At 44.2% G+C, this 27,975-nt stretch overlaps 2 protein-coding genes across 7 annotated transcripts in view; one reads left to right on the forward strand and one right to left on the reverse strand.

The window, feature by feature from the left end:
* SLC7A6 (solute carrier family 7 member 6) overlaps positions 1-3,458 on the reverse strand; it is a 26,664-nt gene extending 23,206 nt beyond the window's left edge. Inside the window, exons 1-2 of one of the 6 annotated variants that reach the window (XM_072346895.1) lie at positions 3,084-3,215; positions 2,242-2,295 (exon numbers count right to left, since the gene is read on the reverse strand). The gene's annotated coding sequence lies outside the window, so the exon portion shown is untranslated. The other 5 variants (XM_072346891.1, XM_072346890.1, XM_072346893.1 and 2 more) reach the window with 5 other exon arrangements.
* Positions 3,371-27,512, forward strand: LOC140257535 (uncharacterized). The gene is made up of 5 exons (XM_072346888.1): positions 3,371-3,495; positions 14,847-14,952; positions 21,789-21,910; positions 23,427-23,475; positions 23,836-27,512. The coding sequence occupies exons 4-5, from the start codon at positions 23,447-23,449 to the stop codon at positions 26,726-26,728; spliced, it is 2,922 nt and encodes a 973-aa protein (XP_072202989.1). The 5' UTR covers positions 3,371-3,495; positions 14,847-14,952; positions 21,789-21,910; positions 23,427-23,446; the 3' UTR covers positions 26,729-27,512.
* Positions 27,513-27,975: the final 463 nt, after the last annotated feature.

Raw genomic sequence — 27,975 nt, forward strand, 5'->3', positions numbered from 1 at the left:
AATCACTCTGGAGAAATCCCAGCAGGGAAAAGAAGAGTATCATAGCTACTACTATGGCATCTGACTGCCATTTTGAAAACGTGCCACATGTAAGCACACAGCTTTGTGATTTGCTGCACCACGTGCCCTAATCACTACTCCCATTTCTTCCTGGAACACCCTTCAAAGCACAGCTTGTTTGGAAGCATGACTTTGAACAAACAGGCATTCTGATCAGATGATCAAATCAATTGAATCATTCTAATTACATCAAATTTGATTCTTTCACACATAGGCAAGTTCTGCACGGAGACATTGTCATTTTACCTCTGGACTTTGGACCACGAGGTAATTTAATTACCTGTAAGTACTGACCCTATCACTGTTCAAATGCCTCCATCTCAATTAGCAGCACATGACTGCTGTTCTACACAACTTTCTTACTGATGACCTTGACTGTTTCTTGCCTTACTTTACCCTACCAGAGAAAGAACGACCACAGTATCCTCCCAAGCTCACTTTCCTCCTAATACTCTTTCTTCCTCCCCCAGTCTGCTTTTGTTATTCACAACTTTGGGTATCCAACAACATCTAAGGTCTGAATGAAGGTGTGTTCAACAGCTCACTCAGGATTTGGCATTTGGTTCTCTTCTCTAACCTTGTTTGTTTTGTACCCTTAACGCCTTCAGGGCAGGAATTGCTTGTCACACTGAGTCTGGTGTCTTATTACACTGGGTGAGAATCAAAACTACCAGCAGGTTTGGGGTGTTTCTTTGGTTTACAAACTTCACTTAACCAAAACTAAAGCCAGTAGTTTCAACCAACTGGAAGCATATTATACACACACATATATAGACATACACACCCACCCAAAAAAGGAAGTGAGAACAGAGACTGGAGGAAACTGATCTCAAGGTTAGAAAATATAAGAAGAGAAAAAAAAAAACAACCGCATATTAGAATCCATTACTCCTGCACAAGGCCACTGTTTTTGTGCAAACAGAATATATGCTTGGAAGGGAAGAACAAGGGAGGAATAACATAGTACCTTTTAACACACTGCAGTTCTGTAATATTCCAGCAAAAAACAGCAGTCTCACACTGTCAAAGCCCTGCCATAGGACTACTAAGGCTAATGCAGGCTTGTGACATCACACAAGCTAGCACATGTATTTCTTCACCACTCACCCTTGTGCAATACAAAGTCTTAACCTCTTGTTTTTGCTGATGGTTGCAGCTGTGAGGAATCTTTTTGCTGATATGCACAGGATTTTTACAGGAGTAACAGTGTCATTGACATAGAAAGCTTTGACAGGAAACCAGGACGTAATGATCTTAAATTAAGATCGCTTCAGAAGTGGATATTCTGATAAGGCCTATCACATAGTGGCCACATTCCAAAGGAACTAATGAAGGTTAACCTGCCTTTAACCAAATACTAGCACTGAATTACAGCGTGACCTTCCTTTAAGAACAGGGGTAGAGGAAGACCTCTTTGTCCCACTCAGCAGGACAGTGGCTGTCCAGATGGGAGGGAACCTTTGAGCCCATGTCCAATACCAAACGCTCACGTATAATGCCTGTTTGCTAGAAGAGATGACCAGTATTCCTGCCTCTGTCTTCTGCAGCTCTCTTGACTACGTGAACTAACCCTCACTGTAACATAATTTTATGGAGATACTCTGACTATCTCATATCCCAGCTGTAAAAACCCCTATCAAGAAATTAAACGGTCCCATGGGTAAGAGTCAAGCCTGCCCTACACCAGCAAACAGCAAACACCTTCAGGGAGTTAAGCATCAGCAGAGCAAAGGTTGTAAGTCCCAGAAATGCCTATTCCTTGCAATGCATGTATTTAGGTACCTCACAGTCTGAGCATTTATGTGGGAAAGGCTTAGTCTGTCTAGCATGGTTCTTATTGCTTCTGGGAGAGAAAAATCCTGTCCAGGCCACACGCAGCCAGCAAGGCCCTCTGACAAAAGTAATCCCCAATGTAAAGATTTAACCTGTTCAGCCAAGTCTTGCAAGCCCCCTGAGCACAGAATCACAGTCACTAAACCAAGATCCCCAACCCCAACCCATCCCCAGCATTTCCACTGACTGCGCCCCTCATTGCCGGCTCACTCTTCACATCGTATAAACCAACACAATCCTTAGATCAAATAAATACATCCGTTTTCAAGTAAGGGCAAGGTGTGTTTATCGAGTAAATTGAGTCATTTCTAGGTCAATTATTCACTCGGTGTATCAGTAAATACGCACCTGTGTGAAGCTGTTCAGCAAAGCCACCCACGTGCTCTTAAGTCCTGAGAACGGCTGTGAACATCAGATGAAGGGAAAATCAGCCCACTCACAAGCAACTTAGCTAATTTTGCTCCAGTACCAAATCCCATACAGATCTACCTCAGGAGCAGATTTCAAACCCGGCCACCTTAAAGCTGTGGAACCGAGCCAGCTACGAGTGGAAAACAACGCGTCACCGTACCACTACGGCTCTGCATTGCTCACACTTCCCATTTATTCCCCTGAAATTCAAAGCAACTCATGAGTTCCCGGCAGATCGCCCCCAGCCAGGAGCCGGGTCAGCTGCTGGGAGGGGATGTCTGGACAAACACAGCCGCAGCTCCCAGCACAGAGGCCACGGCGGTCCCAGTAACGCCGGTGTATAAAGCTAACGCACCTCAGTCCCTGTGGCGGCCGTTGCAGCGCAGCCGTGGCTCCGTTCGCTGTCACGGCACCCAGCGAACAGCGTGCAGGAGCTGCCGGGGAAGCGCGAGGAGAGCGCTGCTGGGGCCGCTGCTCTCCCTGAGGAGACAAACTCAGCGCCGTTCCGCGCCCTCTGGGCAGCGCCGGCTGCAATTGCGGCGGCCGCCGAGCGCCTCAGCGCTGAGGAACCTCAGGGCGGGAGCCGGGCGGGCCGAGCACAGCCCCCTCAGCGCCCCGGCGACAAACCCGCGCGGCTCCAGCACCTGCGGCGGCCCCGGGTGCTGAGGCCCTCACCCCGCCGCCCAGCCGGCCCCGCAAGGCGGCTCCGGGCGGCTGTACCGGCGCGACTGCCCGCGTTACCTCCGCTCCTGCCGGCTCCGGGGATGCTCAGTCCTTACCTCATACGCACGATGGCGGCCGCTCCGCCTCGCAGCCTCGCAGCCCCGCGCCCGTCACGGTCCGCCCCTCCCTCAGCAGGAAACCGCCGCGGGGCCCGAGCTCTCGCCCGGCCCCGCCGGGTAACCCCAGCCCGCCACGCCCCAGTTCCAAATGAGGCCGGGACCCATCCTTCCCTCAGGCTCAAGATGGAGCTGGGCTCTGGTGGCGCCGTTCCCGCCTCGGCGCTGTGACGGCGGAGGGCCGTTCCCGCCCGCAGCCCCTGTGGGGACATGGCGCCTCGGCCCGGGCGGCTGCTTCAGCCCCCTACCCACCTCCTCGTTCCGCTTCCAGCTGCTCCCTCACGGGCACAAGAGCCCCAGACAGCAGTGCGATAGGCTTTGTTTCTCCGGCTGTTATCTGCAGCTCCAGCAGGTGAGCCAGGGGGAGGACTTTTTGATACCGTACACTGGGATAAAAGCTTTACAGCCATATAAAAAATTACAAGGCTATAGAAGGACTGGGAAAGGTAAAATGAACGTTGTAATTCCCACGGTCAGTCAATACGGTGGTGGAGCCCAACTCTGAGGAGTTGGACTTGGTGGTTCTTACAGGTTCTTCCCAACTGAGGATACCCAATGGATCCATCCCCATGAGGTACACGTTCCCAATTGCCATATCACTTGATCTCAAATCTCGTTTTGTGTTTTTTTTTCTATTATTTGCACACAAAGCCACTGTTGCCCTCATACATCTCTCCAAATATGCCGTACATTGTGTGTGGACAACAATGATTGAAGGGAATCCTTATTTAGTTGGCTTCTTATGTACACAAAGCAGGAGAAGCTTCCTGGTTGCTCCATTGGGCTCCATTTGCAGACTGCATTGTGCTGTGGCCAAACAGTCATTCGCAGGCTGTAATCTGAAGCACTTTGATAATGTCAGCTCTGTCATCACCACCTCTGTTTCAGCTCTTTGTTGGGCATTTGTTGGCTTTAGGTCTTGCACAAGTACAGCCATACTGAATCCATTGCCTCCTAAAGCTACGGACAGTGTCGTAAAGCAGCAAGCAATGCCTGTCTGTCGTTTTCTGGATCTCAGCAGCCCTTCCTGGTAAATGAATTTGTTGTTCTCAGTCAACTTACACAGAAAAGAAAAAGATATAGAAGTCATTCCTGGAATATAGCTCTATTTTGTACAGCATGAAGCTGTAATTGCACTTAGAATGATAATATGACCCAGAGACTGGCTGGTAGATAGAAATAGTGCTTAGTCACTAATTACAAATATCCATAGTGCTCTATTTATAATGCTAACAGCATTTCCAGGTAGACATACTTGAAGTCAGTCTCGCACATTAATCAAAAATGGGCTGTGTGATGCAGATGCTGCTGATTTCAGGTGGTGTTAGACAGCCTTGGAAGCACCCTCACAAATTGAATTTACTAGAGACAGTATTCACTGTTCCAAGAAATGCACTCATAAAATGTCAGGAAATTAGAACACTGCCTTTAGGAACATGTAATAGATGAGAGCTGAAGAGGCATCAGAATCAAACCTTTACACATATGCTGGCAGTACAGAGGAGGGCATTTTATTTCATGATTTTGGAAAAACATTTATTGGAAAAAAATGCCCATTTGAGGATTTCAGGATAGAAGTTCACCCTCTGAATTCTGAAAACTTGTAAAACTGTAGGTGTTTCTGTGAGGGAACCAATTGGGGCATCATCCAAAGGGGAGACTCATGCAAGAACTCCTGCAGTTTTGGCAAATCTGCTTTTTTTTTTGTATATTTCCACTTAAATACAATTTAAGAAATATTTCCACATAAATACAACGTAGGAAATGTAATTCAACTTAAAAAATAATAAAAAAATAATAATAATTTTAAAAAAAGTTGAATAATAAACAATTTAAATACTCCAAAACAAACCAAAACTGAACTTACAACACAGTAAAGAAAGCCAAATACACAGGAAATGGTTTTAGAATGTAACAAAACTGAGGTAGAAACTGCTGTTTAATCTCAGTGAATCTGAAGCCTGCTTATCAGCTTTGTGCTTGTTAGCAAGTTAATCCTGGAGCGTAGGATGAGTTTAAGCACATCCTTGCCATGTACGTCCACCCAAAGCTGTACTGCTCATGCACTTCACTCATGGAAAAAAAAAGAGCTTGTACTGAGCTCATTAAAGGTCAACACTGAACAATGTATATCCGTAGGAAGTACTCATTGCTAGGCATAACTGAGGCCATTACCTGTCATAAAGATGACACTTCCAACCATACATTTGGGGGTTTATGTTGGTTCCTTTTGAAGATTTGCTGTACAAAATGAGAACTCGGGACCACATCTGTGCTTCTTTTGAAATTAGCTCTCTTTAGGGCTCGTACAATGATCTGTGTGACAGTCAATCTGTGGCTTTGACCAAAACCCAGGAAATGACAGTGTTTGTGAGCGCTAAAAGTAGGCATTCTTCTTTCAAACTTGACCATCTGAGACAGCACAGAGTAAACCACATGCTATGCAGAAACAGTTCAAAAACTGAGCTTAAGTCCCCCCGTGTCTTTTATTTGGTTTAAGTTGAGTGACTTTGTTTACAAAAACAAATTAGATCCTTTGCCAGCTCAATCTTTTCTGTCATACAAACTTTTGCTGTAGCTGTTTGAAACAGAGTGATTATTACTTACAAATGAGAGTGACTACAAGCACCAAAATGCTAGCAATTAAACAAAATGTCTAAATTTAGGCTTCTAAATATATCTCAGTGCTCCCAGCAGCATGCCTCCTCCTACGTCGTTATATTGGCTCTCAGCATTTGGCTGCTATCTGACCCCCTTGGTGAGGCAATTCTGCTCTCTAAAAAATACTTATTTGGGTTTGGTCGCTTTTCCTATCATAATCACAAACAGTGCAAATATGGAGCGTGCTGGGAGCAGAGAGAAAAGGAAGTGGCAGAGGTGAATGGAAAACATCCCTCTAAGCACCAGGTGCAGGGAGATGGCCCGGTCTTGTACAACTGTACTCTTATTTGCATACTTTTCAGATTAGGCCTTCTTTTATGGGAAACTTAGTTTCTCTCTATTGCAAGTTTTTAAAACAGATTGTAATGTAAGCATCAGCACTTCGTCTTTTCATTTTATCATCTGCCTGCTTCTGTCACCTGTCAGCTGTCTTGTCCTTTTCATCACCTCACCTGCTCTCATCAAAATGTTATTGCTGATTTAAGTTACTTTATTATTATTATTTGTCATACACATCATCGTTGCATGTGGTTACAAGCTCTTTTTCTCCAGTGCTGTCCATGCTGCAAGGTAAAAGTAGAGGTGGATATCTTCTGAGTATGGATCACTTTTTAAATGTTAGCAAAAAACCTTGTTAGGAGAAAGAAGAAACAGGGAAAAACTATACAGATAATCAGACAGAAGGATTCCAGTGTTCACTCAGCATTCTTTTGATTAATGCCCCAAGCTATTTTCATTTTACTGTTTCCTACTCTAATCTTCTCTATTATAAGTGGAATGTGCAATATTTCCTGTCTTCCCCAGTCAAATCTGAGGGTTTATTATTTGGAAAAAAAAAGTGGCCTTTTGTAATAACGCTTATTTTTGAAGAAACAGATCGACTTTAAGACAAGCAAAACATTCCGCTCAGAGAGCCTATCCTTTGTTGCAGACACTGATTCAGTACTTACCTGTACTGAATTACCTTCATAAGGCTCTGGCTGTGTGTTGATGTGAGGGGATGAATCACTGGCTTCTCTTTCTTGCAAAACAGCATAGGAGTTACAATCACTGTCTCGCCAGGAATTAAACAGCTGCAAGGATGTTTAAAGATAAAGCCATTTGTCCTTGTCTGTTTTGAAGGCCAGTAAAAAAAAGCTTAAATATTAAAAAAAAAAAAAAAGAAAGAAAGAAAGAAAAAGAACAAACCCACAAACAAGGTAAAGAGGATTTCTAGCTGGAAAAAATGTTTCTTACAAATAAATATTTTTTTTCCTGATTTAGGGCCCAAGTGTAGCAGTATTTGTAGCCCAGTTTCATGGTATTTAGATACATTCCTTTTGGATGTGAGTATGAAGACAACTGTTGCATGTTTTGTTGTTGTTTTAATATTACACAACTCTCTCTCCTAATTTGTGTGCTCAGTCTTTCCTCAAACAGCAAAACTTCTTTATGTTACAAATTCCATTGTGCTGCCATCGATCCTTTTCAGATGTGCCTTCTTGCAATACCTGTCTATGTCTCTTGTTAAAAGGAGTCTGGAAGCTTAGAGGAGTCTCCTAATGCTCACTAGTGGTAACACTGATAGCCTGTTAGCAGGCAGCTTGCTACCAGAGGCTGAAGCCAATGTCATCATTTTGTTTGTGTTACCATGCTGAGTGCAGCCTTTCCAATTAAAATTCCACCAGATGTTCCTTAGCAGAGCTGCTCTGCATTAATTCTGTGTTCTACAGTTCAGCTCCATCAGTTCTAATCCCACTGATGCATTTTGGCTTTCAGCATTACTTTTCTCCTAATTACTGAATTACTCTGAAAGGTTTCTACAATGAAATAATTTTATACATTTATAAAAGAATTCCCTTTCATTTTATGTGAAGAACTCAAAGCAGCACACTTCTAGCATGCATATAGCATGCTTCTGGGCAGCAGTAACAATTTTTGACTGAGCTGGTCATAAGGGAAGCCTTTATTGCCAAGACTTTTCAGAATCCTTCAGGATCAGCTGGTTAGGCTGCATTTAAAAGTGAAGCTTTCCCAAATGTAAACCCAGAGACCTTCCTGTACAGATTCGCACACAATGTGGGCAAATCAGAAATGATGCCTATGCATACTGGCCTGAATTAATACATTTTATGTGTAAGCAGAAGTGAATGGAGTAGTAAGCATTTGTTTGGATATTTAGAAATTGGGACCATTATACACGTTTTAATTCACGAGTTTACACAGCATAGGCATTCTTTGTAAAGTAATCAAAACAATGTTGTTTCATGAAAATGAGATCAGGACTCCTTCCCAAGACTGCATGCCCCATGAGCAAGATATGCTCTGACATTTAAAAACAAGCCTTAAAGGTTGAGATTCAAGCCATTTCAATGTTGGAAGATTAGGGGACTTGCACTTTGTTGTAGCACAGGAGTATTTATTGCCAGTCCGTTTGCCTTTGCAATCAATAGGATAGTCCTGTTAATGGGTTTAGTCTTCTGTCTGCCAGCACAGTTGTTCCAATTTCTGGTTTGTTCTTTTCCAGCATGAGAAGGTATTCAGCCCTAAAGTTAAAATTATGGCTGGCTTTGCTAACAGAAATGATTTCTCAGCAGTCTATTTGTGTGTATTTTGCACTTTGCTCCTTTGTTCCACACTTGGCTCTTGATTATTTGATGCATAGCGTCCCACAGAGCAATTCGTAGTGAACTAATTAAGAACTATCAAGAGTTTCCCGAGTTATGCAAGATCCCCACAACTCTGAAAAGGCTTTTCAGCCTCCCAGTCACATACTGTGAAGTGCTATAAATCAAACTTCTGAAAAGAATCAGAGCCGTGCTGCATGTACTTCTATTCTAGTTCCAGAAGAAAGTGATTACTTCTTTTACGCTTTACTGCTCTATTTTCTTCAGTATTATTTTCCATAGCTTAAATCCCACAAACTAAGCACATACTGAATAACAGTCATGTTGATTTGATGAGAGATAGATCACAGATAACGCACCAGTGGTGACACTGATGTCTTTATTTTCATGTGGATGTGTGAGAGTGAGTGAAGAGAGAGCGATCGCTTGGGCTTCTGTGGCAGAGCTGAGGCTGCACGATAAAGGAGACCAAACCTCCCGCTTCTGGGTGTCACATTACTGTTTGTGGAGGTCAGGCAGATATTTTTACCTCAGTGTCACTACTGGGAGAAACTTGGAAGACATCAGCTTACATTGAAACTGTAGGAGGCAGCCAGGTTAATTGTTAAAATGGGTCATCAGTGTCACTGCACGCAACAGACTTTATGGCTAGAGCCCTGTACGTGTCCTCACCTCACACTTCAGCAGATCCATTGTGTGGGTTGCTCGGTGCCACGCTACAAGAACAACTCCATTTTTGTCCTTATTGCAGTTTATTACTGGAGTGTTTTATTACTGGAGAAATTGTTCTTCTGGGTTATTGGATGCTGGAATAACGCACATTATGCTTGCCCTTTATCTTTTTCATTAGAATAAAAATCAGAGACAGATTTACATTCAGTGGTTGCACTGAAACAGGCAGAAGCCAGCTGTTGTGTATGCTCTTGCAGCTGAATCCACTATATTCTGTACAGTAAAATTACAGCTCTGAGATACAGCTAATTGTATTTATTTGTTTTTTTCTTTAAAAAGCCAACAAAAAAGGCCCACTAACTGCATGCATCTTCTCCTGCTGCTGAGGACAACCATATGGAGCACCCAGCAAGAAATGACAGCTCTCACTTCCAGGTGGCCAGTTAGGGCAGGGAGAGCAAGAGTTGTCACTGGATTAAAAGAAAAAAAGAGATAGTAAGCCTTAGAGGAACAACAAGTGAATCTCTGTATTGACATACCAATAATGAAATAGCCCCAACATCCTTATTAAACACACTAAAGCAAAGTATAGCAGCTGAGCTTTTCAAACTTTTGCCCTGCTACTTTTTTTCCAACAGAAAAATGAAACCACAGACTGTCAAATTTGGGTTTGAAATACACGATAATTGAAACCAGCATTGATATTTCCCTTAAGTATTTAGTTAATTCTATACCCAAGTGAGAGGTTTCTGTAAAATCAGTTTACCTGCAGCCTTGAATTCCAGGATACAATTGATTTTAGCTGAAAGAACAGGTCTTAGCTGGAGCTGTGAGGACTGCATTTGAGCCAGCTCATCGAGTCAGACCAGGAAGGAGAAGAAGTATTTACCCATTGTGTGGAAGCTTCCCTGAGCTGAAGTATTTTGCCTGCAGACTGTCTCGTTCAGGGTAGAGTACAACTTATCTAAGACATGCAGTCCCTCAGAAAACATTTAATCACGTTCCTGTGTGAGGTCTTATCAGTTCAACACAAATCATGTATTTTTTTTTTTTCCCCTACAATTTCATTTGCATTTTAACCTTGTACATAGTCACTTTTTTTTGGATTCTTTTATGATTTCATGCAAAAAAGAAGGAGAAAAATATTTTAATGTTGTGAATTCTTCCCCCATCCTACCCAATAGCCAACAGGGAGACAAGTGGGGGTGTCCTTCATGCTGTCTTCCAGATAGCTGAGTTACAGACTTGACTTCATGGGTAGACTGTAATGAAGTAAATACTGCTTAAGTTACAGTGTAGTTATTTAAATTCATTCAGCAAAGACATTCACTTCTCCCCTAAATCATCATAGTTACGCGTGAGATTTGTAGCTTGCATGAACAGATCCCTAGATACCTAATGGGCACATGGAAGGAAAATGCTTAGCAGATCACTGCTGTTTAAGTTAATTTTGTCTACTGAAGCTCCCCTGTTTGAAAATAGTCTACAAATACATGCTGCTCTGGCTGTGGGAGGGGAGGAAGGCTGTCTTTTATGTTTTCTGAACACCTTTATGTCATAAATGGCAGACAACTGGCTGGTGCCAGATCCTGTTTCATCACTGGATGTTCTCTACCTCTATTCCAGACTGTTCTATCTCCCTTCACCTCAGCTTTGCTAGACCAAACAAACACCACTTTATCAACTTGCCCTTACTTGTCAGGTTTCCTCACTGCTTATCAGCCTTTCTCTTCTGGGTTCTCCTCAGTCCAAGCTTAGGGCTGAATACTGTTTTGCAGCTAAAATGTAGCCAGCATGGAATAGAAAACAGTGGGTAGTTCAGTGCCTACCCATAGCCCATCTCTCACCCCAGGTAACATTTTGAATTTTCTAACTAGAAAAAATAAAATAACAATAATAATAATAATTATATATATATATAAATTATTATTATTATATATATACATATATATAAAGCCTTTTTTAGTCAGTAAAAGAAAAGGAGATATGACTTTGGTAGTCATTCCGTTGCTTCATACAAGCACTTTTCTCTGAAACCTAAAGAACGAACAAACTGTACAGACCTTTCTGGAGTACTGCCAGATTACTTCTGACAGGAAAACTCAGCTGTGTTTTCTGCTCATGTGGGTATTGTTGCTATGTGGAAAGTTCAAGACCAGCAGTTGGAAATGTGTCGAAATACTGTGGAAGGTTATCATATTTCAAAGGGTGAAGTTTTTATTCTAAATCACTAACTGCCATTTAATTCAACCTGGTTGGAAGAGTACACAGTTCCTTCAAATGATCACAGAATCATTAAGGTTGGAAAAGACCTCTAAAACCATGCCCACATCCCTCAGTGTCACATCTCTGTTGTTCTCCAACACCTCCAGGCAGTAACTCCCTCACCTCCCTGGCCAGCTGTGCCACTGCCTCACTACTCTTTTGGAGAATCATTGTTTTCCTAATATCCAACCTGAGTCTCCCTTGGCACAACTTAAGGCCATTACTTCTTGTCCTCTCTTCTGTGGAACAAGAAAGGCCAACTGTAAAGACCTGTGCAGATTGCAGTCTGGGGATAAAGATCTCTAAGTATTACCTGGGATGTATCCCTGGAAGAAGAGAAATAAATGTAGGAAACAACAAAATACCCATCACAAATTATTTCCTATCAATGCAAGAGCTAAAAGTAGCATGTTTGAACCTCTTATCCACCATTTTTCTCACACTGGGATTAAGAAAAATGCAGTTCTTCAATTATCAGCAGCCCAATTTTTAAACACACACCTAATTTACAGTTAACATACTCTTGCAGCTACACTACACCTTTAATATAACACAACTCATTAAATATGTTCTCTGCAGACCTCATCAGGCAGCTCAATTTATGGTGGACTTGCCTTCAAAATCCATGAGTTTTGTTTAACTCTGCTGACATACCAGCTGTCAAGCCAACCATGTCCTCACTAAAGGGTGTGCCAAGTGAGGCAAGCAGGGGTTTATTTCTTTTGATGAGGAAAAAAACCCCAGAAACTCCACTAAGTCATTTTGAGCTCCAGAATAATATTTTACAAAGGAGGCAGAGAGGGTGGGAGAGAAAGAAGGAGAAAAATGTACTTCATGCATGAAAAAAAAATAATGCAGCAGTCTTAGAGAAAGAGGAAAGCACTTACTAGGGGAAAGCACACATAATAGATGTATATCATCATTATCAAATAATTGGCAGTGAAGAAATCTGAATTCTCTATGCCATCCTTGGTGATGGTTAGGTCTTTTCCTAACAAACCAGTCCCACAAGTATTTATATATGTACATAACCTCACGTGGATAGCATAGGTGACTGAAACTGCAGTAGCATGGAAGTGTTTGCAAGATCATGCAGAGTCAAAATGATATCATGTATATACTTGAGGTTTGGTTAGCACTTCAGTTTGTATAAATATAGTATCATTTGGGAGGGACTCTTAAAGGTCATCAAGTCCAGCTCCCCAGCTCTACATTTTAGACTAATCAGTGTAAAAATTATTTTATGCACACTATTAGTCTATCAATGCATTATTTTTAAGGTTTTGGAAATGGGTTTTCTGTGAGCATGCACTTGTCTTCCTGTGTTGTCTGGGACTCTATTCTGATACGTGCTGGCAACGATTATTGAATGGTATTTATAGCTTTGTTTTGTTCTCTACTGGAAAGACTAATCTCTCAGAAGCTCCATTCCAGCACCTCAGATTAATTGTCTACAAATTAACTTCAAAAAATTCTAGTGCAGGAGTTCTTTCGTTGCAGGAAGTATCCCAGCTGAGATAAGGGTGCTGTATAGATAGCAAAAAGGAGCAAGGGGCAAGGGATGGTCTTCTTTGTACGAGTCAGCAAAAGATGGTTGTGAGCAGCTCCAAGAAGAAGAATACATACTGATAAAGTCAAGGAAAAAAAAAACAATACAAACAAAAAACCCTGCCTACTTGTGGTGTTTTCCTTTAATAGATCTGTACAGCTTGCGCTCAGTGTTGCTTATTCTACATTTTGTGTGACAGAGAACTATGGAAAGCAGGGATAAGGACAACAGAAATCTTCTTTAGTGAGCGTGGTTGGCATACAAGTGTAACAAAATACCATAAGCTTTAAGCAGATTGCTATTACACATCAGCAATCAACATATCTACATCAATGCCTTTATTACACTGCCAATTTATTATGGCCTCTTAAGAATGTTTATTTGTGGTATGACAAAATGAATGCTTATTTCAGGTCACTGTATCCCTGTTCTGCATCAAAACTTTTTATATCAAAAGCAGTTTCATTTCAATCAACTAAAAGCATCTCTCTAAAATATCACACCACAAAAAGAATCCCAAGAGATGCAACTGTCAACAAACCCAAAGTTTAAATGTTTGTATCACACTAGAGGTTTATGAGGAAGTCTTTGCATTTGCCCACACTGAGGTATAAGCCTTATATTAGCTTAACTTTGTTAATAACAATGTTTTGGCAGTGGCACAGTGAGTTTATGACAATGCTTCTAGCCAAAGTATCCAAACAAAATCTCAAACTCATGCACTAATTTCAGTTGAGTAGGTGTCAAAAAAATCTGATTATGGGTTAGAGTTAATTATTAAAGAACATACTTAAAGACTTAAACTCAGGTTCGTTTGAACATAAAGTAACAGATTTGCCTGTGTCTTGTAATTGGTTATGAAATGTCTTCTTGGATTATCTTGACAAAAATCTGGGTAAACACAATGGTAATGGATCAGTAACTCTGCAAGATCACGTCTTATTATAGATACTGAAGTTGGAAAGCCAAATACAAGAGCAAAATCTGTCTAAAAACAGATAACTTCTGCTCCCACTTCTTCCCTGCCAGTTCCCTAATTAACAATTAAGACTGGGATTAACTCTGGCTTCAAATGAAATTCTCATCTAAGAAGCTGTCTGAAGAAAAGTGAGAGCCAGAACTGTTTCTATGTCAAAAAAAAAAAAAAGAAAGAAAAAAACCAGACAGACTAACACAGCCCACCAGCTGCTACATCTGTCAGAATTATAAACACATCCAGCAGCAGAATGGAACAGAATCGTTTCTGAAAGCTGATAATTAAGTGTCAATAACATTGAAAGATTCCTTCTTAAAATTCTATACATTTTTCCCACAAATGGATGATTATCTGTTTTACTCTGGTTATCTGATGCCTGCCATACAAGCACAACACCACGGCAGCGGTTCTCTTCCTCATCAGCTATTCTAGTCTGTTGAAGGCTCCCACTTAAAGCTTAGATAGAAAACAAAACAACAAAAAACAAAACCACAAGAAAACAACCAACAGCAGAGTCAGCCTTTAATTGGCAAAACCATCTTCAACACATTCTTACACTGATATTGATTGTAACGCTGTTTTATCTCAAGGCAATCTAAAAGCTTAAGGAATGTATATAAAAGCAATTTCTCACTGAAGTTTATGATTCTAATAGTATTGTAGTTTGTGAATTAACACATTTCTTATTTCACCTGTGCCTAGAAAACACATCACTGCTAATGCTAATCTAATATTACAACCTGCCAAATGACTGAATTAGGTAAGCAGTTTGAAACTGCAGAAAACAAATGCAGTGCAGGGAAGCAGAACAACGTAGGTTTCATGTCTGAAATCCTTGTAGACTGCTTAGTGAACTTTCTCATGTTATTTCAGTGCTTTGCAGCTTGGAGAATCCCACTGTGACTTGAAAAACCAGCATTTCTATAACCTCATTTTCATTATAACAAAGGTAATCTTACTATTTTCCTTTGCAGTTCAGCAGAACCATGATTTCAAAACACAAGCAGCTTGACATCTCTTCTTCCTGGTTTAACTTCACACTGAGATGCAGACATACGCAGAGAACAACATGGATATAAGGTATTAATGCTTTTCAATTAACCAAACACCTTAAGCCTACCTCTCCAAAGTGCTGCTACCTTTTTTTCAGGGGATATGACTGTTTGCAAGTAAAAATAGAATAATTTCTACACATAATGTAAAATTTCTAAGACTTAAGATTCTGTATGAGAAATATTTCTTAATTCTCTTAGTTGGAAAGTTGTAATAACAGCTGTTTTTCCTTTGTGTGATCCCAAAAATCATAATTTGTTTCCCTGTCTTCTAACATCAAGGAAATAAGGTGTCATCTGACTTGAGTAATATTTACCATGTTGCACATCACACTCCTCCCCTCTGAGGGGGGGGGGAGTCCAAAACTAGAATTTGTGGTACCTGTCTTGGTGATTCCTGCAGGCAGTGGGTTGATGTGATTTTTTAATCCAGCTGGCTTTTCCACAAGAGGACTAAAACCATGGTCTGCAGGAAAGGCTGGCTTCAGTCAGCAGGTTATGACTAATGAATCATTGTCATTCCAAGCCCACTTCATAAACCTCAAAAGAAGTCACAGCAGCAGGCTATCTCAGGAAGGAAACCTGTGCAATGGCTGCTTTGTCCCTTCCAACTCAAATAATTCCCTGATGATTCTATGATAGTAAAGACAAAAAGTGTTTCAGTAGTCTTTGGATTGTTTAAGAGGAAGAAATTTTCCAGTCTGGCCCAATTCATTCATTTTACCAATTGGATCAAACCTTGGCCAAAACTTTTTGGCTCTACACAAACAGAAAATTCTTTCCTGTAGCTTGTAGAAGGGTGGCTAAGAGGTAACTCAGGTTTGTAGAACTATTTGAAACATGCTGTGGAAACAGGAACTTCAGCGTATGATACACACACACACATATGTGTATATCAAAGCCAAACAAATAAACAAACAAAAACCCTACTAACACTACTGGTAAAAATAAACAAGAGCACTGGGTTCTGCCTCTTCATAAAACAAATTAGGCATGTGCCTGCTTGAATACTTAGCACTGCCATTAGGGGTTTTACTGTACAATAAGTACCATACACAAAGAGAAAATTAATAGCCAAAGACCATTGTTACTTTGGAGAATGTGCCTCTGTCGTTCTGATTTCTGAGTGCTGACAGCAGAGTTCAGAGATGAATTTTCCTACATGGATAGGTCAACTGCTTTATCCTTAAATCATGCCATCCCTCAGTAGTAAATTGAAAAGGATGGCCAGCCAGATGAAGGAATTATCATATGCCAACTTGAAACCAGACAGCAAAAATAATAAGGAAAAAAAAACCCCAAACATACAGGAAACTGAGCTTTTCACTTGCAGATAGAGGCAGGCTTCACAAATCAGAAGCAGTTTCCAGCTCAGTAGGAAATCTGAGATCACAGAAGGAAATAAGTGGTTCCCCCTTCTAGTCAACATTTTCAACAGTGAGTAACTACTTTTGTAGCTTAAAACTGCAATCTGGGATATGGGAGAACACTGTCATGTGGTACTGGAAATGGTGTCTTACCTGTCACTGGTTTTCGAGGTGCGTAGTTTGTGATCTGTGCCAAAGTGCCAGTGGTGGGTCCTGTCATGGGTTAACCGAAAATCTACCTGCGACCATGACAGTCCTAATGCTGTTTTCTTTGCCTGAAGATGAGCCAGATAAGGAAAGAGTACAAAATGGTCTTCTACTGTCAGAGCCTGGGTGATCTAGGAATTAAGTTTAAAAGCAGTAAGATGAGACCTGTAAATGAAACAGCAACAGAACGTAATGTTTCATACTAGTCCTCTGCAGTGGATAATAAAGTTAAAAACGATGGGGGAACTTTTTAATTACTAGCTGTTCTTTGGGCACTTGTTAATAGGTCACTGCTCCTAGCAAGATTTTGGCATACACTGCTGTGTGCTTTCATGTTTTTCAGGAATTCTGTACGAATTTGTTTCTTAAGTTACAGAAAATTCTATTCTAAATCCAGCAGCTGTTGGCCAGAACTAAATGCTTGGAAATGCAGATGTTATTGTAAGTTAGTTAATTCCCTGTGGCTCAATATTCATTTCCAAAGGTATGAGGAATACAGAAAAAGCATTTCTGCAGTCAGCTCATGCTTTGGATGACACCAGTAGAGGGCAAAGCTCTGAGAACAGACGCTTCTACTTGGAAAACGTTTATGTGTGGCCCTAATAGTAATACTTATCCTTTTCTTAGAATAGCTGGAGCTGAATATGCCTCAAGGTAGTGACCTTTCTTTGTTGTGTTCCACGGGATAGAATTTGCCAGACCCATCTCAAGAATATTTTCTCTTCCTGTGTTATTCTTGCTGCTATCAAGTAGAATAGTTGATAAGCTTGATACTACAAGAGGGATTTTCTTAGTCATTATTTGTTTGAGTTTTTGTGAGCAGATGACCTGAAAAAAAAAAGAAAAAAAAGAAAGAAAAAGAAGAAAATAGAGAAGAATTATTTTGAAAATGTCCTTCCAAACCTTTTTCTAAGCAGCTTTGTCTTGGAATCTAAGGCTGTATCAGTACAGGTAATGGGGAGGTAATGAGGGGAGTGTGCAGCTGTTGAGCCTTTAGACTTACTTAATTCAGCTTCACCTAGTTGCCTCTGTTTCTGTTTCTGTGGCAGCACAGACCTGTAGGCTACCTGTCCTAGTTTTTACTGCTGTTCTAGATTGTTTCTGAAGCCTGTGCTGCCAGCAGCCATGGTTTCGGTAGAAAAATGAGTTGTTCAGTATAAAGTTAGCTCTTATCTAGATACACAATCTTCAGTTCTTTTGACACTGGCAGGCCTGCAACAAGTTCCAACATCACTTTGAAAATGGGAGTTAACAGTGTTGTTGAGTAATCACAAAACAGTTGTCCTTGCTGTTTTAAGAAAATGAGTTGCAGATGCTTTTTTCCCCAGCTGACATTTTAGGGGGAAAAGGAAAAACACACAAGAAAGTCTAGATTTTTGCCACTGCATTAAGGCCTTCTCAAGTGTTCTTCAAAGTGACTTCTAGGCAGAGGGTGTTTTTGCAAGAGCAGCAGTCTGCTGCTTGTAAGAAGGTAAAACAGGGTTCTGTTGGTTAACTGGATATAGCTGTCCTTGTTAGGGACACAGAAAAGATTTTGGGACATTTTGCTCTGAAGTGTTTTATTATGCAATGTCAGCACTGGCAAGAGAGTCAAGAAGCTTAGGAAATGCTCTTGTAAGACTCTCAAAGACATGCAGTGTGCTCCCTTCTGAATTGTGTATGTCTGTCTACAGTACAAACACTTCTGAACCTTTGTATGCATTAAGTGCTGTTTCCTGGGGGGAACAAAAATAGCACAGGAACACTAGTAAGAATACAGAATGTTTGCACAGTTCACACTTGTCAGGAGCTAGAATACTGACACTGCCATTTTATGGTGCCAATATATAATACTCAAGTATGCTGATACGTAGTGATAATGAACTGCATAGAACAACTTTGCATTTTAACACATGTAAGCAGGTATAGAATCTGACCCAAGTCTATCCTGCTACTCTTTCTCCAGCTTCCAAATTAAAATCCAGTTTTGGATTATGCAGGAGAAGGTGAGCATGGCCTTGTACTGAGATATGTATCCTAGGCTTGCTATAACATGTTGTCCTTCAAGCATCCAAGTGGCAGGAGCATCCTGTGCACCAAACTGTGTCTGCAATAAGGATGTGTTGGTACTTGTACAAGCTGGGGAAAACTAAGGTACATCTGCAGTAGATTTACTCTTTACTCTTCAACACTTCCTTCATGGAATCAAATTTCAAGAATCCCCAGTACCTTCATCACAGTCATTTTGGACATAATATCCATTCAAACAGTGTCTAGGTTTTGGAATGAATGCCTTCTAACCAGTGCATACAAGAACACTGGTGTTGGTTCTGGACCTAGCTTGTTCTACTTGAGGCTGATACTTGCTCTCACTTGCATTTCCCAGTCTGATTACAGCTGGTGACTGGAAAGACACAATGATTGCTATCACTTTGGTGGCAGTTAAGATGGTCAGGACAGAAAACTTCACAGTATCTATTTTCTTCAATTCTTAGATGAACTTGAAGTGCCAAAGGGTACTCTCCAGCTCTTTAGCATGTCCAGAAAAGCAGTAAAGACAAAAGCTTTCCTGCTTTTGCACCACAGCAATCAAAGAATCAAGCAATGTCCTTGTATAGGAGCAAACTTAAGATTGCACAAACCTTTGTGTGCATCAGATTGCAGTTTGCAGTAGAGTTTGCTTCCTTATTTATACTAGTAAAAAATCCATTTAGAACATCTACATATTCTGCAGAAGGAATAAGGCATTTTAAATACCGTGTTGCAAATCAAATTGTATATGTGTTTAGGTATCGGTATGTTGCAACACTATGTTATTGAGTATTGCCTGTGTTATTGTGTTGAGCAGCTGGGTGAACTAGATTAAATCAGTTTAATTAGCTTATACCTCAGACATCCTTTGATTTCCTTTTTGAATCAGTTCTGAGACTCCAGAACTCTTATATGATATTCAGCATAAGCTATTTCATGTATATTAAAACAAAGATTGCTTTTAAAGGCAAAGCCAGAAGCGTTAACACTCTTGTTAGTAGATATGCTGGCCTTTAACAGTGACCATGACTACTTATTGCAACAGGCCATTTCAAGACAAATAACTTGCTCCGAACCGTAAGTCACAAGTGAATAGATACATAAGCACTGTAAAGGACATGCACAGATACCTCGGGTACATGTGTAATTATTGTGGATGTATCCTAAGCACACAGCTTTACACAAAGCCTTACACCTTGTAAGGAAATCAGTTCTATTGTGGATAGGAGAAGTTACGTTGGGCAGCCACAAGATGGCAGCAGGAAGTGAAAGCTGTGCGAATGCTAGCACAGTTTGCTCTGTGCGGTGCTTTTAGAAGGTCCTTCTCAGCCTGAGAAATGTAGGAGTTAATTATGCCAGCAGGTTCCACATGACCTCCTGAGAAGAATACTGTTGAGATAAAGTCTCATTTTCATCTGAGCATGGACATTTCTTCCTGAAACAAAGTCTAACAACAGTTCACACATAGAAACCACGTGAATTGCAGTAATTAGTTTCCTAAAACTGTAAGAAAGTGCTTTGGCAGCTTCTGCTTTAAACATTTAGGTCTGTACATAAATATTTATATCAGACCCTCGGGAACAGTAATCTATTACTCACCGAATACAGGGAATTTCACATTTATCTCACTGCAGCAATTGACCTTATGCAGAATACTGTCCAACCATGGTATGTAGATCTGTCATTTTCATTGTAGTGTCTTTGAGCATACATATTTCAGCAACATCATGGAATGTAACGAAGATAAGGGATACCCTGCCCTTAGAAATCCCACTCACCAGTGTCTCCTTACATGAACATGTCTTCCAGGAGGGCGGTACACTACATGCTGGCACTTCCTCTGATGGCAGTTATGCAGGTCTGACCTCAGTTGCTGTTGCCTCTAGTTGGTTAGACCATAATCTGGACAGTGAACAAAAGCAGAGTGCTGAAGCTGAATAGCAGGCTGCAACACCTGCCCATAATTTATGTGATGTTTTCTTTTGGCTTAGCCTGTCCTTAGTTTTTTCATGAAAGACAACTTCTCTTACATACCTCATGCACAAATGAGTGGAGGGACCTGTAGCTCATCAGACACTATCCCGATGAGTCCACGATGCTGGAAAATCCCAAGAGAAGGCAGGAAGGAAGCATTCAGGCTTTCAGCATCTGATCTGCTACTTCCTGAAGCAGCAACTTCCAGTCGCTGTGAAAAGCAGCAAAGGTGAGAGGCAGTTTAGACCAAAGAGAATTGCATCCAGTGATGAGAACACAGGCAGTGGAAATGGGAGAGAACCACGAGTTTGAACACAGGCTGATACAATTCTACTAATAAAACCAGTACTATGTCATATCCCCAGAAGCTTGTATCCTCCTGCTTTTCATGAGATCCACACATAAAAGGAAATTAAGATCTTCCTTGCATGTCTGAGGGGACATTCTCAAACATGACAAAAAGCAGTCAGGCTGAATTCAGATGATAAGCAGCACTATGGTAGTGACTGTCACACTGAAGGTCAGCTGCAGTTGAATTGCATATCTGAATTCAAATAGGCTGTATTTACAGAGGAAGCAAAGCCTTATTTTGCTGTCTAACTTCAGTCACTTCCTTGTGCACAGGAAACACTGAATTGTAGATTCACTTGGGCATTTCTGCAGGAAGTAAACCCAGCTGCAGCTTCAACTTTTTTGTTGTTTTGTATTTGTTTGTAAAAATCTGATTGTTTTTGTGGTACTTCTGAGTTGGAGATTCCTTGGAATTCTATCACAATTCAACTCATCATCATATCACAAAACCAGTATTTCTTAGCTATTTTTCTCCAATGGTTTTTTGCTTTCCTTTTAATACAACATTGTAAGTGTCAGACAACTTTTCCATCTCCTCCAGGTTGGGATGGACAGGAGGGAGATTACTATAAACCCATTTATTTCAGGTTTCCAATTTTCAAAATTAATTCATGGTGAAGGTATTTTTCTTGAGTTGGGAGAAGCTCTTTTAGGTTAAGCTAATATTCAAACGCTCAAGTAAAAGAAATAGGAAGCAAGCATCGACTTACATTTGAAAACACAGGCTTAAAAGGACAAGTGACACAGCAAAGCTGCTGCAGATGCCCAGCACAGCTCTGCTTTGATCTGCAGCTGGAACCCATGATTCATCTGCATTGTTTGTCTCTCCTTCTATTGGCTGCCAGCAGACATTTCCTGGTAGGACACTGTAACTTCTTAGTGCCTGCAGATGTGTTTTCAGGGGTTGATTTATTGCTGCCTGTAACAAATGAGATGGATGCTTTTTTCCTTGCAGTGAGAGCTCTGAGGGAGGAATCAGATGATGGGGACGCCGCACCTGCGGGAAGCAGCGCTCCCTGGGGGAGAGTTCGGACTCGCTGCCAGGAGAGGAGACCCAGAGTGCTTCATGACTTTAAAGTAGGTTTGAAGTTGCTATTCAAAAAGCCAAAACGACGGGGAATCAATGTTGTTGATCAAAGTTCGGAACAGTGGTTCCAGTCCATGTCACCTGCAGTCTTTGGACAGCAGTGGGCTTACTGTGTACACAGCATCCTCCCCTCCTCTTGTCTTTCTTCCCACATATCTTTCCATTTGTTAAGTTTGCCCCATGTGACTCTTGGATTGTGGCTTATTGCCATTAGCCATTCTTTATCCCACTTGGGATCTTGCCATCTATATTCCATAAAACTCTTTTGCAGTGCATCCCATTGATGAAGGGAACCAGAAGTTATTCTAGCCCTGAGATCCTATTTTAAGAATCCCTGGAAGAAGGAAATCAGGCTGTGGTCACACTTAGAGTTTTAGAATTATGTGAATGAGTAAGCAGCAAAGCTTACTGTTACCTACAAGAGAGACCTCACCACAGCCTTCCTGTACTCAAAGGTAGCTTACAAGCAGGAGGGAGACCAACCTTTTACATGGTCTAATACTGATTGCACAAGGAGGAATGGCTTTAGACTAAAAGAGGGGAAATTAGGTCAGCTATTAGGATTAAATTCTTTACTCAACTGTGGGGCCCTGGCACAGCTGTCCAGGGGGGCTGTAGCTTCCCCATAACTGGAGGTGCTCTAGGCCAGGTTAGGTGGGGCCAATTCCACTTCTGGATTCTGTACCGAGTGTCCCTACCCCTAGTGATGCCAACAGAAGGGCTAAGTCACACTACCAACAGCTGGCTTGCTTTTGAATTACTGGCTGTCCTCACAGCTGGTGCCTGAAAGAGAGAAGCAGGGTTGATTTGTGAGCAGCTTGCTTCCACGTGGTGGCTGTGTGCTGTGCCATCACTTTGTACCACCTCCTGGAGCTGCTGATCCTGGGCCGTGCTGGAGCCCCTTGGACTCTGGGTCAAACCATGATTCTTAGAAGCCCCATAGCTCGTTAGATGCCTCTAGAGCTCTCACACTCTACTGGCTTCCCTTAGTTTTGTCCTTTCCCGTCTCCCACTACAGTCCAGTTCTGCCCAGTTCTTCATTGTATAATCCAGTGGAGGAACCAAAACCAGTAGAAGGCTCTGCGGGGGCTGAGGGAAGGGGAAGTGATAGCAGAACCTTGTGACATAGGGAGGGGGAACATGGCAGAACAGGGGAAAAGTGGAGATATAATGACAGAGAGACATGGGGATTATTGAGGGCTAGAAGGATGTGGGATCCACAGGGATATGGGGGCATAAAAGATTATGGGGACACGGGGGAACATGGGAACCTGAGGAACACAGGGGACATAGGAGATCATGGAGACATGTGGACATGAGGGACAGGAGGGGCATGAGAGATATGAGGACATGAGAGGCATGGAGTCACAACACAGAGCATCAGGGAGGTGGCACAGGCACTGGGGACATGTGCCACTGCTGCTCTTCCAGAATGTGACAGCAGTTCCCACCACCTACGTCAGTGGTGACATGAAATGATACCACAACTTCTCTTTTTCACCCCAGAAAGGAGACGGCGGCTGAGAATGATGGAGACAGCGGAGGAGAAAGCTCGGTGAGAGGGGGAAAAAGGGGATCCTGTATGGCTCTGTCACTGTCCTTGTCCCCATTCCTGCACTGGTCCTATCCCCAGCACCTCTCCACAGATCCCTGCATCCCTTTCACCAGTTCTTGTCCCCAGATCCTCAGCTCCATATGCCAAACCAGTTCTGCCCTGGTTTTGCAGAGAAGAGGGAAGCAGTAGTGTGCTGGGTTATACTGGGTTATTGTAAATGGAACTGGGTTATGGTGGGCAGCACTGGTCATGGTGGGCAGTGCTTGGTTATACTGGGATGGGGTCACTGAGTCATCCTTGGCAGCACTGGGTTGTACTGATCCCTGTGCACCAACCCCTGACCCTCCCTATCTCTCCCAGGCCCAGCATCAGGATGTGTCCCCTCCACTGCTGCCCACCCCGGCTGCTGCTGCTGCTGACAGCAACTCTGATGCCAATGGTGCACCCGTATGGCTTTCGCAACTGCATTGAGGATGTCAAGGAACCTTTGCGCTTCCGCTGCATCCAGCGCTTCCTGGAGTCACCGGCCCCAGCAGTGTCTGACCTGCCACCAAATGCCGTCGCACTCAATCTGTCATACAACATCATGCGCTGCCTGCAGCCCTCTGCCTTTGCCCGCCTGCCACAGCTGCACACCCTGAATCTGGCCTACAACAAACTGGAGACCCTCTCCCCTGGTGCCTTCAATGGGCTGAGTGTGCTGGTGGTGCTGGACCTGTCTCACAACCAGCTGACCACACTCGCCGAAGGGGTGTTCAACAGCTTGGGCAATCTGTCCTCACTGCTGGTACAACACAACCCCCTGAGCACAGTGTCACCAAGTGCTCTGCTCCCCCTGGTCAACCTGCGCCGCCTGTCTCTGCGGGGTGGGCGGCTGAGCGGGTTGGGGCCGGTGGCAGCAGCAGTGCAGGGCTTGGCACAGCTGGAGCTGTTGGACCTATGTGAAAACAACCTGACAACGCTGGGGCCAGGCCCACCGCTACCCGCCTCGCTGATCATTCTGCTGCTGTGCAACAACTCGCTGGGGGAGTTAGTGGGGGGCAGCCCAGAGATGCTGTGGCATGTGAAGATACTCGACCTCTCCTACAACAATATCTCACAGGCGGAGGCCTTCACCCAGTTCGACCTGCACAACATCAGCCTGCTCCACCTGATGGGCAACCCCTTGGATGTCTTCCACCTGTTGAACATCTCTGATATCCGACCTCGCAGCCTGGATTTCTCTGGGCTGATGCTGGGAGCTCAGGGGCTGAATAAGGTGTGCCTACAGCTGCAGGGTCCCCAGGCTTTGCAGCGGCTGCAGCTACAACGCAACGGGCTGAAAGAGCTGCGGAATCATGAGCTAGAGTCATGTCCTGTGCTGCGAGAGCTGGACCTGTCCTGGAACCGGCTGCAAAGGGTGGGCTGTGCCAGCCGTCTGCTGGGCAAGAAGCAGTGGGAGGAGCTGGAAGTGCTGACAGTGGAGCACAACCTGCTGAAGAAACTGCCGTCTTGCCGGGAGGCCCAGGTGCTGCCACGGCTGTACAACATTTCCTTCCGCTTTAACCGCATCCTGACTGTCGGGCCCAGCGCCTTCGCCTACGCCCCGGCCCTGCAGGTGTTGTGGCTCAATATTAACAGCCTGGTGTGGCTGGACAAGCAGGCGCTGTGGGGGCTGCACAACCTGACAGAGCTGCGCCTGGACAACAACCTGCTGACCGACCTCTACAGCAACTCCTTCGCTCACCTCTGCAGCCTGCGCACCCTTAACCTGCGCAACAACCATGTCTCTGTCCTCTTCGCTGGTGTCTTCCAGGGGCTGTCCAAACTGCAGACGCTGGATTTAGGGGGCAACAACTTGCGCCACCTGGCCCCGCAGTCACTGCAGGGGCTGCCCAAACTGCGCCGGCTGTACCTGGACCGTAATAGACTACTGGAGGTGAGCAGCAGTGTGTTCGCCCCAGTGCAGACTACCCTGGGGGTGCTGGACCTGCGGGCCAACAACCTGCAGTACATCTCACAGTGGCTGCGCAAGCCACCACCCTTCTGCAACCTGAGCAAGCTGTATGACCTGAAGCTGCAGGCTCAGCAGCCCTATGGGCTGAAGATGCTGCCTCACCACTTCTTCCAGGGCTTGGTGGAGCTGCAGCGGCTGTCACTGTCACAGAACATGCTGCGGTCCATCCCACCGGATGTCTTCGAGGACCTGGGCAAGCTGCGCTCCCTGACATTGGCTGACAGCAACAATGGGATACATGACCTGCCTGACGGCATCTTCAGAAACCTGGGCAACCTGCAGTTCCTGGACTTGGAGAATGTAGGGCTGCATTCGCTCACCCTGGAGGTCTTTGGCAACCTGAGCAAGCTGCGGGTGCTGCGTTTGGCCAGAAACGAGCTGAAGACCTTCAATGACAGCGTTGCCAACCAGCTGCCTTCCTTGCGCTACCTGGACCTGCGCAAGTGTCCACTCAGCTGCACCTGTGACAACACGTGGCTGAAGGGCTGGCTGAACAACAGCCGTGTGCAGGTTGTCTACCCCTACAACTACACCTGCGGCTCACAGCACAACGCCTACATCCACAGCTTTGACACTCACGTTTGCTTCCTGGACCTGGGACTCTATCTCTTTGCTGGGACTGCACCGGCAGTGCTGCTGCTGCTGCTGGTGCCAGTGGTGTACCACCACACCTACTGGAAGCTGAAGTACCACTGGTACCTCCTGCGGTGCTGGGTCAACCAGCGGTGGCGGCGGGAGGAAAAGCGCTACCTCTACGACAGCTTTGTGTCCTACAATTCAGCCGATGAAAGTTGGGTGTTGCAGAAGCTGGTGCCTGAGCTGGAGCGCGGTGCCTTCCGACTCTGCTTGCACCACCGCGACTTCCAGCCGGGCCGCAGCATCATTGACAACATTGTGGATGCTGTCTACAACAGCCGGAAGACGGTGTGCGTGGTGAGCCGCAACTACCTGCGCAGCGAGTGGTGCTCTCTGGAGGTGCAGCTGGCCAGCTACCGGCTGTTGGATGAGCGGCGTGACATCCTGGTTCTGGTGCTGCTGGGGGACGTGGCTGATGCTGAGCTGTCTGCCTACCACCGCATGCGGCGGGTGCTGCTGCAGCGCACCTACTTGCGCTGGCCTCTTGACCCCCCAGCCCAGCCGCTCTTTTGGGCACGGCTGAAGAGGGCACTGAGGTGGGGAGAGGGAGAAGAGGAGGAGGAGGAAGAAGCCTTGGGTGAAGGGACGGAAAGGCCCAGGGAGGGAGACAAACAAGTGTAGGGAGGGTGTCAGCTGGCTGTAGGATGGAGGAAAATCAGCCGTAGGGTGGAGGACAACAGCTGGCCAAAATGTGACAGGGAACCATCCATAGAGTGCAGGACAACCAGCCAAAGGGTAGAGGAGAGCCAGTGATAGGATGGACAGCAGCTGTCCATATGGAGGATGACAACCAGCCGTAGGATGGAATGCAACAGCTGCCCATATAAAAGACTACAGCTGACCATAGCATTGAGGAGAACCAGCTATCAGATGGAGGACAACTGATCATAGGGTGGATGACAACTAGCTGTAGATGGGGGGAAAACTGTCTGTGAGATGGAGGACATCCAACTGCAGGGCAGAGGACAGAGGGCCATAGAGAGGAAAGTAACTGGCTGTGCAGAGGAAGAGTAGAAACCACAGGGTGAACCACAACAGGGCTTTTCTCATCCCAAAATATCAGGTTCCCCTCCCAAGAATGGCCTGTCTCACACCAAGTACCCAGATCTGCCAGTTCAGGTGTCTCTACTCAGTCAAAATTGTTAAGTACTGTAGAATTAGATTCTGTGATTCCCCTCCAAACAGGCCCAAGAACAACCTTCCTCACTCCAGACTCTTCCCTTCCAAAAGGACCTCAAACTGGCTTTTCTTGCCTCAAGACTCTTGTACCCATCCCAAAGGTCCCCAAAAGTGCTTTTCTCCCCCAGAGCAGTTTCTGGAATCCCAGAAGGCATTGCCAACCTTGGGTGCAGCAGGCTCTGTTCTGCACAGAGGGGTCCTCAATAAAGCAAGGTCCCCCTGCTTCATTTGTCCCTCGCTATGGTCATATGTGGGGTGAGGTGGGATTGGGATGGCATTTTATGGGGCCAGACAATGGCACAGTCTGATGAGGAGGGCACCATCTCTGAGTTCTTCTCATACCCCTGTGGTATCGCTGCAGGTGCTGGGGGAGAAACACTGAAGGTCAGTTGCCTTGGGGCCACAAAACTGCGGCTGGGGTGCAACAAATGAGACCAGCAGCAGCCATTCCCCCAGGCACAGCACAGCTGCCAGATGTGAAGAAACCTTGCAGGCCACCAAGTGTGTATACAGGAGGGGCTGGTGTGTGGCCGAGTACCAAACATCGAAGCACTGAATTGTTAAGGTTGGAAAAGACCCCTCAGATCCCCAGGCCCAGCCCACCCCCACCATGCCCACTGCCCATGTCCCTCCGTGCCACATCCCCACAGCTCTTGGATGCCTGCAGGGACGGTGACTTCCCCAGCTCC

This window comes from Excalfactoria chinensis, chromosome 11, assembly GCF_039878825.1.
Source record: "Excalfactoria chinensis isolate bCotChi1 chromosome 11, bCotChi1.hap2, whole genome shotgun sequence".
In the NCBI taxonomy this organism is placed as follows: domain Eukaryota; kingdom Metazoa; phylum Chordata; class Aves; order Galliformes; family Phasianidae; genus Excalfactoria; species Excalfactoria chinensis.